The sequence below is a fragment of the Chiroxiphia lanceolata genome, chromosome 20 (genome assembly GCF_009829145.1).
Source record: "Chiroxiphia lanceolata isolate bChiLan1 chromosome 20, bChiLan1.pri, whole genome shotgun sequence".
NCBI lineage: Eukaryota > Metazoa > Chordata > Aves > Passeriformes > Pipridae > Chiroxiphia > Chiroxiphia lanceolata.
In genome coordinates this window covers 210,798-223,553 of record NC_045656.1, presented here as the reverse complement: position 1 = coordinate 223,553, position 12,756 = coordinate 210,798, and the positions used below count along the sequence as shown (strand labels likewise).

The 12,756-nt window shown below is 48.2% G+C and overlaps 1 protein-coding gene across 5 annotated transcripts in view; it reads right to left on the bottom strand.

Annotated features, from left to right (window-relative positions):
• Nucleotides 1-12,756, bottom strand: part of GTF2IRD1 (GTF2I repeat domain containing 1) — a 71,678-nt gene that overhangs the window by 30,683 nt on the left and 28,239 nt on the right. For all 5 annotated transcript variants that reach the window (XM_032707833.1, XM_032707837.1, XM_032707834.1 and 2 more), the window contains exons 5-11: nucleotides 9,849-10,032; nucleotides 8,001-8,311; nucleotides 7,477-7,566; nucleotides 6,491-6,574; nucleotides 4,912-5,095; nucleotides 3,647-3,672; nucleotides 836-956 (exon numbers count right to left, since the gene is read on the bottom strand). In XM_032707833.1, the coding sequence (XP_032563724.1) occupies nucleotides 836-956; nucleotides 3,647-3,672; nucleotides 4,912-5,095; nucleotides 6,491-6,574; nucleotides 7,477-7,566; nucleotides 8,001-8,311; nucleotides 9,849-10,032 (1,000 nt within the window). The remainder of the gene's footprint in view (nucleotides 1-835; nucleotides 957-3,646; nucleotides 3,673-4,911; nucleotides 5,096-6,490; nucleotides 6,575-7,476; nucleotides 7,567-8,000; nucleotides 8,312-9,848; nucleotides 10,033-12,756) is intronic.

The window sequence follows — 12,756 nt, the reverse complement described above, 5'->3', positions numbered from 1 at the left end:
ACCCCATCCATGACTGAGCCAGCTGTGTGAAGCAAGGCCAGGAGAAGGCTCCTTGTCTTAGAGCAGTTTATACTGCTATAAACTGATGCCCTGCCTCTCTTCTTCAAAGTGATTTTAAAGACTAAATTATACCTTGCTTCCATTGAAGCAAGAATGAAGGAATATGGGGCTATACAGAGAAAAACACCTCCTGGATCTCCTAGTCTGGGTTGGAAAGCTGTACGCTATGCGCTATATGTTCCATAGGCACTGCCAGCATGGACCTGTCTAGCTTGTGGCATCACTGCAACAGAAACAGGTACTCTTATAAAAAGCTTCCTGCTCTGCTGAACTCTATAACCCAGTCTTTATTAAATCTACTCTTAGTCTCCCTGTGAGCTTTATAAGCAAGTAACACTTAATTAGCAGGATGCTGTTATGGTGTGGGCTGAGGGTGAATCCTTAGGTCATGTTTTAACACCAGAGGGCTCCAACAGATAACCCATGCCCAGTTATGGCCCCGATTTCATCGGTTTTGTTCAAAATCAATGATTCCAAACTTTTGGCTTGCAAAAGGACAGGGCTGCTTGGCCTCCTCCTGTGCAGTCTAGCTGTACCATTGCAGTGGGATTTTAAGAAGGCAGGAAAGCAACATCAATTCATCATCACTCACCTTCCCACCATGGACCTACATGGACCTGATGCTGCAGCTTACTGAATTACATCCATGGCAACCTCCTGCATGCATTGAACACTGTTGATGGATACAGCAGTAACCTGCTGTGCACACTAACACTCCCCAAATAGCTCTGAGGAATGTCACTTGGCAGGGGACAGGGTCGGAAGTCTCACTTACCTGCTGTTGGCCTGAGAGGTCCCCGCCAGGTCCAGCACAGCCCCGCGGTGTGGCTCAGGGGAAATCTCCCGGGGGGGGCTGGAGGGTTCCAGCTTGGTTGGATCTTTGGTAAATTTGCTTCCTGGTGCCAGGTGCGCATGGCAGGTTTTGGGAGGAAAAGCAAAAACAGAATTAGCAACTGGAGATGTCAATGATGCAGCTTGGTCCCCTCCTAGTCCCAGAGCTGAGGTCAGAGTGGGGGGCACGTTTTCAAGTGTCACCTGCTTGCAAAGAGACAAATGCAGATTTAATTTGGTTTACATGTTAAAATAATAGCAAGGCATTTGCTTAAACCTCTGCATTAACTATGCGTGTGCTGAGAAGCCCTGCCAGGGTTGAGCATCTCCTGAAAGGGCTGGCTGCCAGGACAAGGTTCCAAGAGGTAGGGACTAGGGTCAGAAAACCCAGGGCCATGGACCAGTACTGTAGGAACTAATCTCTAAGTGGGGACAGCCCTGTTCCAAGGAAGGGGATGGGCTACACTGGATAGGAGCTTGGCAAAACCCAGAGTATCAGTGATACAGGCAGCCCTGTCCTGCAGCTCCAAGCCCCACAGGCAGTGACACCAAGAGGAATGAAAGCATCCCATCACCATGAAAAACCTCCTCTCTCCCTTCCCTGTTCCTCAGCAGCCTGAAAGGAGCTGAAATGAAGCCTCAGCAATGACCTTGGAGATGAAAAGAGTAATCTGAAGGCAGGGTAGGAAATGCAATAAGGTAGGGAAGGTGAGCAAAGAGCTGAAGGATGAGGGCTGGGGGAAGGAGAGAATGAGATTACACTGTGAGGCTGCAGAAACCACAGAGGTGTCTTGTTAAACAGCTGCTGCCAAAGGCCCTTTGCTGGTCTCAAAGCACCATTGCAATATCCCCACCTTCTAAAACATATCTCATCCATGGCAATGTGAATCCTCTGTCCCTTTGGTTCCTGCCTGCCAGGAAGGGCAGGGCTCTGGCAATGGGACCAGCAGCAATATAGAGCCTTAAAGACACTATTTATCTACAGTCCAAAGGGCTCCTTTTAATTTGTGCTTTCTATGGACCAAATCTTGTTCTTCCAGCAGCAGAGCCTGCCTGAAGCTGTTACCCAGGGGAGGAGCAAAAATAGGTTTCCAAGCAGTAGTGGGTATTTTAATGAAAGGGCAAGCAAAACTGTATGGGGAACCTTTGAGATACTTTGCACTTGGCAACTTAAAATACAGCTCCACTCAGAAAATAGCATCTCTGCAGAAATGGTACCTCCTGACTCAGCAGATGCTTTTTTTTTTGCACAGGCTGATGTGCTGATGCAAACCACAAAAAGACAGGTTTAATGGGTTTTGCTTCTAGTAGCCCTGCAGGGACCAGTCAAGAGAGATAACCTGCTACCCACCCCAGTTCTGCTGGCTTTGCTTCTTCGTTTCCTAATTTCTACTTGCAGCTCCCTGCGATGTAACCCCTGAGCTCACAGCACAGTGCTCTCCATCAGCAGCTCCTGAGCTGATGTACAGATGTACATGATGCCTCCCCCAGATACTGTGCAGCCATTATGCAAGGAAATCCCAAGCATCCCAAGACACAGTTCAGTGCGCCATCCCTTGGGGATTGGTTAAAGCTTAAAGAAATCCTTTCTTGAGAAAAAAAAGCCAATAATTACTCTAGACAAAGAACCCCCTCATGCAGGTGGGGACCCCTTCAGGCTCTGCCGGAGGTCTCCTTTGGGTGGCTTCAGCATCATCATGCCCAGGAAGCAATGTTAGGGCGGGGGCTGCCATGGGACCAGAGCGATAATTTGGCTGGCAGAGATATCTGAGAAGGTGTCTGGAGAGTTGCGAGTGTGTGTGTGGTTGGCAGCTCAGAGAAAAAAAAAAACAGTACCCCAACACCTCAAGTCTTTACTTGTGAGCCAAGCCCAGGTGATCCAGGAGCAGGGTTGGGCATAATAAATTTGGATGCGGTGCCATATTACAGGTGTGTATGACGGCATGTGATGAGGGCACTGCTGGAGTGAGGGTTGAGCTGGACAGCACAGGTACCTGTTTCCTTGTATCTGCCAAGAAGTACTTATCATGGAATAACAGAATAGTTTGTGTTGGAAGGGACCTTCCATCTCATTCCAACTCCCTGTCGTCGGCAGGGACATCTTCCACTAGACCAGGTTGCTTGCACTAGACCCCTGTCCAACTTGGCCTTGGACACTTTCAGGGATAGCATATCCTCAGCTTCTTTAGGCAACCTGTGCCAGGGCCTCACCACCCTCACGGTAAAGACTTAATCCAGCCTCTCCAGCTCAGAGAAAAAGGAGTGAAAACACAGAGCAGAGAAAGTCAAAGAACTCCCTCATCAGGGTTTTGTCACTGAAAAAATGGACTTTTGTTATTTTTCTTTTAAAAACAGTCAGCAGCTGGATGATGCTAGCACTTCCCAGACAAAAAAAGATAATAATTTACCAGTGAGGAACACAGCAATGATTTTCTTGAAAGCACAAAAACATGCTGTGTGCTGCCTGTACTGCAACTCAACCTGGTGCAGGGAGCCAGCCCAGCCTCACAAACCAGGAATTCTTGCTTAAACCTTCAAAACTCAATTTTTAAGGGGAGCACAGAGCTTGCACCAATCCCAGGCAAAAGAAATCTCAGCATGTCCTGGTGTAGGGCACAGACAAGGCTTCTCCTCACTGAGCATAACTGCATGTGTCCTGCACTTCCGTTGCTTACAGATGACATTATTTCAACTCTGCTTTCTGGATAATAGTTTAATTTTGTGGGCAATAAATCAAAGGACATGGAGAACGTACCTGTAAAAATTCTCTCATCGAACATCCTAGGAGGAAAGGAAAAAAAAGGATTAGAAATAGGTGCTTCTAATGACTGAATTGGAGGTTTTATTAATGAACAGCATTAAACCAAGTCAAAATAGTGGTTTTATTAATTCTCTAAAAAAAGAGAATGAATTTTTCAGCTTAAAAAAAAAAGCCTTCTAGCCTGTTGTGCAACCAATCAACCTTACAGCATATGTTTTTTAACTAAAGCACCTCTAAATCTGCTTATAAATCATTTGCTTAATTTAATTAACTTATTAAATGAGGTTGCTATAGGTTGGCTTTACCAAAAGAGAGAGCAGGACCAAAGTAGCTGTTGGACCTTCACTTCCCAAGACAGACCATCGACCAGATGTCACCTCTCTCCTGAATATCATATTTTGGTGCTACCCACAACTTTGCTTATGGGAGTGAAGTGTATCCAGGGCCATATCCCAGGGCCTGATCCAGACTGGTGCAGCCTGAGCAGGGTGGGAGAAAGTAGCTCCTCTAGCAGCTGACATATGGAAAGCTAATTCCTCTTAGGATGCCTGAGTTCCGTTGATGATGGTGATTTTAGCGCCCTTGGGAGACTTAGCTGGGATCTTTCAGTGCTATAGTTTCACACTTCTAGCAGGGAAACAATACAAGTGCTGCACAGGCAGGGACTAAATAATTAAATATATTATAAAGCAGATTTTCCTGATAGAGAAGCAAAGAGGGATTGCATGCCACAGACAAAACTGGGAATGCATCCACTCCTCCTACTCTAGTACAAATGCAGACACCCAGACACAGTGCCCATCCTTGTCACCAGATATAGAGGACGTGCACAAGTGATCAACGAAAAACAAGGTGGAGGGAATCCCTGTGCATCATAGATACAGATGTTCCTCCCCCCACCCAGGCACCACTTCCATCCACCAAATGCCATTGGAAAAGGTTGTGCTGTGAACAGAGGGTGCTGTAACAACCTGAAATGCTTCGGGTGGCATGAGCAATGTCTGGTGCCATCATCACTTAAAACAGGATGGCAGGGCTTGGGGGTGACCATGGTACAGCCAGACCTGTCACATCCTTACAAAAAGAGAGATGAAAACCAGAGGTTTTGTGGGGGGAAAGAGCTTTCAGCTCTTTTCCATTAAAAAGGGTGAAATGAGTTTTGGGTGTCAAAACAAACCCTGTGAGCAACGGAGGGAACACAGCTCAAGTCCCCAGTACCCTCAAGCCATGCACTCCCCCTTGCCTTCCTCACCACCCACCTTTTGATAACAAAATGGATGTTGTGCCTCTCCTCCAATATCCGCTTGAGTTTGGGGACACCATAGGTGCAAGGTCTTTTGAAGGGTATTTTGTCCGGGATGCCGATGATCTCCACTGCCTCAGGGTCACAGGCAATCTTCCGGTATGGGACAGGGACCATGTGGTCTAACCCCAAGGCTTCAGCTGAAAAGTGAACACATGGTTTTTATTTACACAAGCACTTTTTTTTTTACAGATGCTAAAATGAAGGTGTAAAGGCTTGAACTCAAGCACAGCAAGTGTCTTCTGTCCTCTTCTTTGCTTGTCCCAGAAGGTGAGCCCCAGGAGCAGATCTCCCATGCCAAATGGGACAATAGGAGAGAAAGCAGCAGTAAACACAGCTAATTGTGTCCTCCAAAACTCCCAAACATGCCCAGTGATGCTCAAACCAAGGGTGAGCCACATGCCATCCCCAAACTCCCTGTAACCCACCACAGCAGATTTGTGAGCTCTATGCCTCACGAGTTGCATAGCACATGGAATCATAACATTGCTAAGGCTGGAAGAACCCTCTAAGATTGATTCCAACTGTTAACCCAGCACTGCCCTGCTCACCACCAAACCATGTCCCCAAGTGCCACATCTACACATTTTTTGAACATTTCAAGGAATGGTGACTCCACCACTGCCCTGGCAGCCTCTTCCAGTGCCTGACGACCCTTTCAGGGAAGAAATTTTCCCCAATATCCAATCTAAACCTTCCCTGAAGCAACTTGAAGCCACTTTCTCTAATTCTGTCACTTGTTACCCAGGAGTAGAGGCCAATCCTCACCTGGCTACAACCTCCTTCAGGTAATTGTAGAGAGTGAGAAGATCTCCCTTGAGCCTCCTCTTCCCCAGGCTGAGCCCCCCCAGCTTCCTCAGCTGTTCCTCATCAGACTTGTGCTCCAGACCCTTCCCCAGCTCTGTTACTCTCTGTACACAGTCGAGCACCACATATATTGATCATAAGTTAAGGGGCTCATCTCAAGCCCATATATAACTCACAGGTGACACATGAATTACATGAATTACACAGACTGATGGGGATGGCACAGGTGAAGAGCCAGCCCATCAACCCATTCCCAAGCTATTTCCCAAGCTTCCAGCTGCTCAAATGCCCAGTAGCTACCCTTGAAGCACTGCCCATTGCAAAGGGAGCACCAATGACATCTGTAAGCCATGCAGATGGAAAAAAGAGCAGCTGCAATAACAACCACCTTCTTTTTACCTGCCATGTTAATGTGAAAGGGCTACATGTCACCGCTTCCGGTGCCCCGGGTGCTCTGATCTGGCATGCCACACTCCCAGCCGGAGATGCTTTACAGCCCAGTGATAAATTCCTTGACGGCAGAGGGGGTGTTTCCAAATGGAAATATTGACATAACCTTCAGCAGACACCCAAAGACTGGAAGCTGCTGAGCTAAATGTGTTACGAAGAGCAGGGAGCTCTAGCATATGGCTTCTGCTGCTGTGTTAGGGAACAAAAATGATTGCTATATAATGATATGCAATCCACAAGCGCTACAGATGCATAATGGGATATTAACTCCTACTCACCATATCTGCTGTTAAACAGAATTTGTACGCACTCCCTAAGGGTGTTGATATCTTCAGTTTCTTTTATAAAACTGTCCCACTTATCTATCAAAACAAAATACAAGAAATAAGAAACTTCCATATGGTTCATACACAGCAGATGCACTTTTCTCCCACGAAGTGCTGGGAAGCACGAACAAGACTTTGCTGCTTTAAAACTTATTTCCCTCTTCCTGAGCAGATTTTGCCAGGCTGGGCTTTCTCAGCCCCAAGCACCCTCCAGAGCATGTGCAAAAAGCAAATTACTAAGAAATGACCCCACAAAATTTCTAAACCCTGCAATGAAAGACCCTCTGGGACAGAGCCAACTCCACCTGGAATGAACCTTTGAAAGGAACAGCCATTTCGCACTGGAGCTTTTCAATCTCCTCCTCTTTCCCAACTTTCCCACCCATGTTTTTTTCTCCTCTTTAAGGCAGGCAGGTGAGGGTTTTGATGGAAACACGTCAGCATTTTTACGCTGCATTTTCCTTGGGTGGAGTGGAGGTGGAGAAATGGCAGTCTCCTCCCCACTGCTGATCCCTGCGGGCACCGCTGCAGAATAACACTGGGATTATTGGGTTTTAGTTATTTTGAAATAACGCCAAGTTCTCAGCAGGTATGTGCTGTTTGCAGCTGGAGCAAACAGCCTCTCCCAAAGCCATGCCTTCCTGTGCAGGAAGCAGAGATGGGAATTCCCACCCAGCCAGCAGTGCTCAACAACCACTGGCAGCATCTTGGAGACAGCAAGGATGGACCTGAGCAGAGATGAAGGTTTGGGCTGCAACATGAGATGTTGCATTAAGGAAAGGGAAAAAAATCCCCTCCTGCATCATCTCCAGCATTGCCAAGTCCTTGCAGAGCATGCAGTCCCTGTAGGGCTGCGAGATTGCTGGGGAGAGATGAGAGGAAACCTTTCCCTAAGAGACGGCTGCCGACTGCCTCCAACACTAGAGCACAACACAGACCTGTCTTGTCGTGTACGATGGAGAAGAGGATGCGCTTGGATGAGTGCACATTCTGGATGAGGGGACCTCCAGAGATCGATGATTTCTGTCCTGGACAAGAGGGGAGACAAGGAGAAAAGGCTGATGAGAGCCTGACCAATGTTCCAGGCATCCCAACAAGACTCCAGGTGCTGACCCCCGCCAGTGACACTGACCTGACTCTTCTCTCTCTCCTCCATGCACCCTGGCCTGTGACTCCCGGTGTGATGCTGACCAGACCGACCCTTCCCATCCCCATTCCAGCTGTCCTTCTACCTGGTAGTGCAGCACCCAGTATTTTGGAGCAAAAATAGAGGTGTGCCCCGTTGGCACTTTGCAGCCACCCAGGGAAGGGCTGGGGCAGTGCAGCATGGCAGGGGCTCCACTCATCTTCATTCGGGCCAAACTCATCTGAGGACCACCAAAACACCCGGCCTGTCCCCTGCCAGTGCCCGGGATGGGCTGCGCACAGGGCCCTCATCTTAGAGCAAACTCTAGGCTATTACCACAGCAGTCGCTGTACTCCTGTGAGGAAGGCACCTTCAGCTCTCCTGCCGGCCGGGCCAGCAGAGCCTCGCCCACCGCGGTCGGCCCAGGCAGCCCCGAGGACACCTCCTGCTTGAGGTCAACGGCGACAGGAGTGGGCAGCGAGACGCTGTATAGGAAGTTGGTGACAGCAATGGTGGAGGGGGTGTCCTGGGTGGCAGGCTTGGCCATGGGGCCGTTGGCACCGGAGTCTCGGCTGCCCTTGGAGGCGAGGGAGGAACAAGTTAACTCAACGCTGGGGTTGGGCTCTCGGCTGGGCTCATCTGCTGGCCTGAGGGGAAGGAAGGGAGAAGAGGAGGGAAAACAGGTTCCTTTGGGCTCAAGGCATTGCTAAGCCTCAACAAGCAAGGATGTGGAGGGGGAAGGAGAGCCATGCCCAGGAGGGTGAAACATGCTGCATCACTGGCTGCCAGGCTCCTTGTTGAGGAGGGCCATGAAGACAATTAGAGGGCTGGAGCACCTCTCCTATTTAGAAAGGTTGAGAGAGTTGAGATTGTTCAGCTTGGACAAGAGAAGGCTCTGGGGAGAACTTACTGCAGCCTTCCACTACCTAAAGGTACTGGAGAGCTGGAGAGGGACTTTTGACAAAAGCAGGGAGTGACAGGACAACAAGGAATGGCTTCAAACTGAAAAGAGTAGGTTTAGATTAGATAGTAGGAAGAAAATCTTCCTTGCGAGGGTGGTGAAGTACTGGTACAGGTTGCCCAGAGAAGCTGTGGCTGCCCCATCCTTGGAAGTGTTCAATGTCAGGTTGGACAGGGCTTGGAGCAACCTGGTCTAGTGGAAGGTGTCCTTGAGGGGGTTGGAACAAGATGGTCTTTAAGATCCCTTCCAACCCAAGCCATTTTATGGATCTATTCTAGTTCTTTTCTATGATTTAGAAGTTACATCCATCACCCAACCTCCAGAGCATCTTCAGGCACCTGGACTGTTCTTGTCTTCTTTCAGTGGATCTGGTTGGTCTTATGGTGGTTCAAAGTGTTTGTATTAGCTAAGGTAAAGCTGTTCAGCTCCATGCCTGATGCATTTAAGAGGTAAAATCTTGTGTGACCACAACCACTTGGCTATATTGCCTGTGCCAGCCCCCAGCACCCATGGCATGTTCAAAGGGGACCTCAGTCAGCCCAGGGATGAGCTACAGACCAAGGAAATACAAGTGCTCCACATGAGACAGGTAGCCACGAGCTCACAGACACCTCAAATTCTGTGTGTCCTACTTTTAGCTGTCTCAGCCTGATTTTCCAGAGGTACCAAGCCTTCAGATGAGGTATTTGGTAGTGCTCAGCATTTCTCTGAATGGATCTGAGGTGCTGCCAGCCAGGCAAACACAAGGGAAACGCACCCAAAATGACCAAACCCCTTGTGTAAATGTGGCCAAAAGGGGGAGTTTGTCCTGTCGCAGTCTCCCACTTCCCTCTTCATCTGGCATTAAAAAACCCATTTCAGTCTGGGAAGACACTTGCAGCACTTACCCCAGAAACTCCTCTGGAAACAAGAAAAGCACTTAGCTTACTGCAGCGGAAATTTTGGCAGAGACATGTAAAACGATGCAGTTAATCTGCATGTCTGCATGCACTTAAAAGAAACAAGCCTGAAATGGTCTCGAGCCCCACGACATGAAAAAATCTCTGTGCAAGGCTGGATTTGGCATGGCTGGACCCAGGTTTGTGGGTCTGGGAGAGAAGCTGGGACATAGGAGGGACTCTCTTGCTTGTGCCACATGAAATCTTCACCATCTGCCAGCATTGTAAGAGCCACTACCCCAAGGGCTTGCTGCTCTCTCACCCCTTGGGGATCCCCAAAATTACCTTTTAAGCCTGAAGCGGATGCTGTGGCTGTGTTCTAGGATGGCCATCAGGGATTTCACATCGTACTCCATGGGTTTCTTAAAGCTGACCCCTTCAGGCAAGCCGGCAACTGCAAGTGAGCCCGGCTCTTTCAGGAGCCTCTCGTACGGCAAAGGGACCACAGTGCTCTTCCCCATGGCTTCACCTGGCGAGGGGGCAGAGTTACACACTGACAAACACCCCGTGCCCCCGACCACAGTTGAGCCAGGCTGGAGCAGTAAATGCAAGAGCAAGAAACAACAAAACCATTAGGAGAAGAAGACCCATTCTTACCTCTGCACTTAGCATGCAAGGCACTCCAAGCCCTTTCTAAAAGCACTAATTAATAAAAAGCTCATAAAAGCCAAAAAGTTGATGTCTCATCATTCAGGTTGCACAGTAAAATCCTCAGCTGGGGTCATTTGGCACAAGTTGACTCCTGGGAGCTCCCAGCAATGTGCCAGTAAGGTACATGGCCACCAGCAAGCTGGGAGGGAGCTGAAAGCTGACAAAGAAGGCTGAAGGCCTCATGATGATTTTTATCTCATGTTTACTGAGATATTCTGGGAACCTTATTTTCAGTCAGTTTTCTTATTTTACCTCCTGAAAGAATGAGAAGTAGTTTGATTCCTGTTGCTATCAAGCAGCTTTGATGTCCTTTAACAGACAAGAAAAAAAAAAAACACAATAATCTCCCTCCATCCCACCATTCAGACAGCTTGGATATTGATCCGTTTGACCACACAATCACCTCCAGCAGCCCAGAACTGTCACCCGCTCCCCTCAACAATGGCCACAGAGTCCCCCCATGTCCCCATCACATGAGCCTGGCTCCATTTTACCTCTGACATCAAAATCTTCTCAAGGAGTTGGGTGCACAGTGCTTTCCCTTCCCTGGCAGCGAGAGATGACCAGCAAGCCTTGCCATTATAGAGGGATTTTCTAAATGAGGTAAAGAGCCCACATACCCAAACCATGGCTGTTTATGGTGCTCTCCAGGCAGGACACTGTCAGAAAAACAGTCCCTTCTGAAGGGTTCCAAGAAATGGCCAAAACCCTCAAGCTGCTCTCTGTGGAAGAATTATTTTGGAAATCAACCCAAGGCACTGTAAGCAACAAACTTGGTGCTGAAAGCATGAAGCAGAAGAAACAGCCATGAAGGAATGAGACTGGTCTGGCAACACAGTATCCAGATGCAGAACATCTGGCACCATGGCACGGTGTCTGCACCTTTGTCTCCAGGCTGAGGGACAGGCAGAGAAGAGTACTGGACATTTAAGTTACTGTTGGATTTTATATTGTGGATTTTCTTTTAAATATTTTCTTTTTTCTCTCCTCTTAAAAAAAACACCAAACCCCACACCTAAATATCTTACAGAAACCCTGTAAATCTTGTGACACTGTCAGCAAGTCCTTATTAAAAGTGGCTTCTTCAACATGTTCTTTGAAGGAATACATGATAACTAACAATGTGCAACTTGCATGAGCCATCAAGGTTCCTTATACATGGGATGGATAATATTTTAATTAAGCCAATAACTGAAGTTTCAAAATGAGCCTTTGAACGAACACTGTGAGTTCACTTTCTGCAAGCTGACAGTTTCTCTGTCCCGAACTGCTGGCTCTAGCAGTTCTCCACCTCCCTCCATCACCTCTCTTTGTGATGAGGAAAAGCTCCTGATGCCTACAGCGCCTCCTTATCAACCCAATGCCCAAGAACTCCCCAAACATATTTTAATGGGGAACATGTTACTGTCAAAGTGACCTTCACAAGCCTAGCACTGCCACACAGAGGCTTAAGTTTAGCTAAAGAGAGGCAATAATCATGCCTGTTTAATAGAAGCCAGTAATCAGTCATCCTGTTGGTTCAGAGATTACCTGGCTCTGGAGGGAACCTTTTTGACGGAGAATTTTCTAAGACTTTTTTGTTTCCAATCCCTGTTGATGGGAGGTGACTAGAAGGATAAAAAGCCCCCCATAAGAACAGTAACTTAATTTCTCACAGTCCTCTCACTGTTGGAAACAGAATCAGCCTTGGACATGTATTATTTCTCCACTCAATCAAGAGAGGCTCTTTCCAGTGGGAGTGCTGGGAGTGCTAGGCAGGTTTCGCCACAGAGCAGCTCAAGGATGGAAACAGCTGATCCTACTGAAGCAGCAGCAAAGGCAGAATTACACCCAGTGCCAGAGCCAAAACCACTGGCTCAGGGATGCCTGACCTCCTCCTGCTATAGCAATGCTGGCCAACTTGGACTGGGGACCAGCTTGTCCCCATGCCCCTCCACAGACCTCAACAAGGTAAAGAGCATTGCTAATCATCCTGATTGATGGGCTACCTGCCTGGTTTGTACACCCCACACAAATGCATCCTGATCAAGCTTTTTTAATGCAATTATACATTTATGGTATGTCAGATTTTAGTAATTCTCATATTCCCAAGAGGACAGCAAATTTTGGCACTCTCTCAGCGGCAGACCTACAGCTTAGAGAGGGGATCCACCAGCACAAAAACGTCCTCTGCATCCTATTCCCTTGTCTCTTCTGCATCATCCCTTCCCTCACACTTGGGCCCAGCCTTTGGAAGGCAGCAAGGGGATCTGATTGCCCCCTTAATGGGAATATTGCCTCCACATCCTTTGAATGGTTTCAGAAAACTTTAGTGACTGTCTCTCCTGGGGGAGGAGGAAGGGATACCATCTCCCTTTTCTGTCTGTGAAGCCTGTGGCAGGTATAACAGCCAGCAACAGCAACTCCTGCACGTGAGCCCAAGGTGGTTGGTGGTAGTTCCCATTATCCCCCTTCTGTCAAGCAGAAATGCCCAAACCCCACACACAGACCTAGGCAAGCCCCACACCTTGGGTTCAGGGAGACCTGTGCAGCCCTAGTAGGG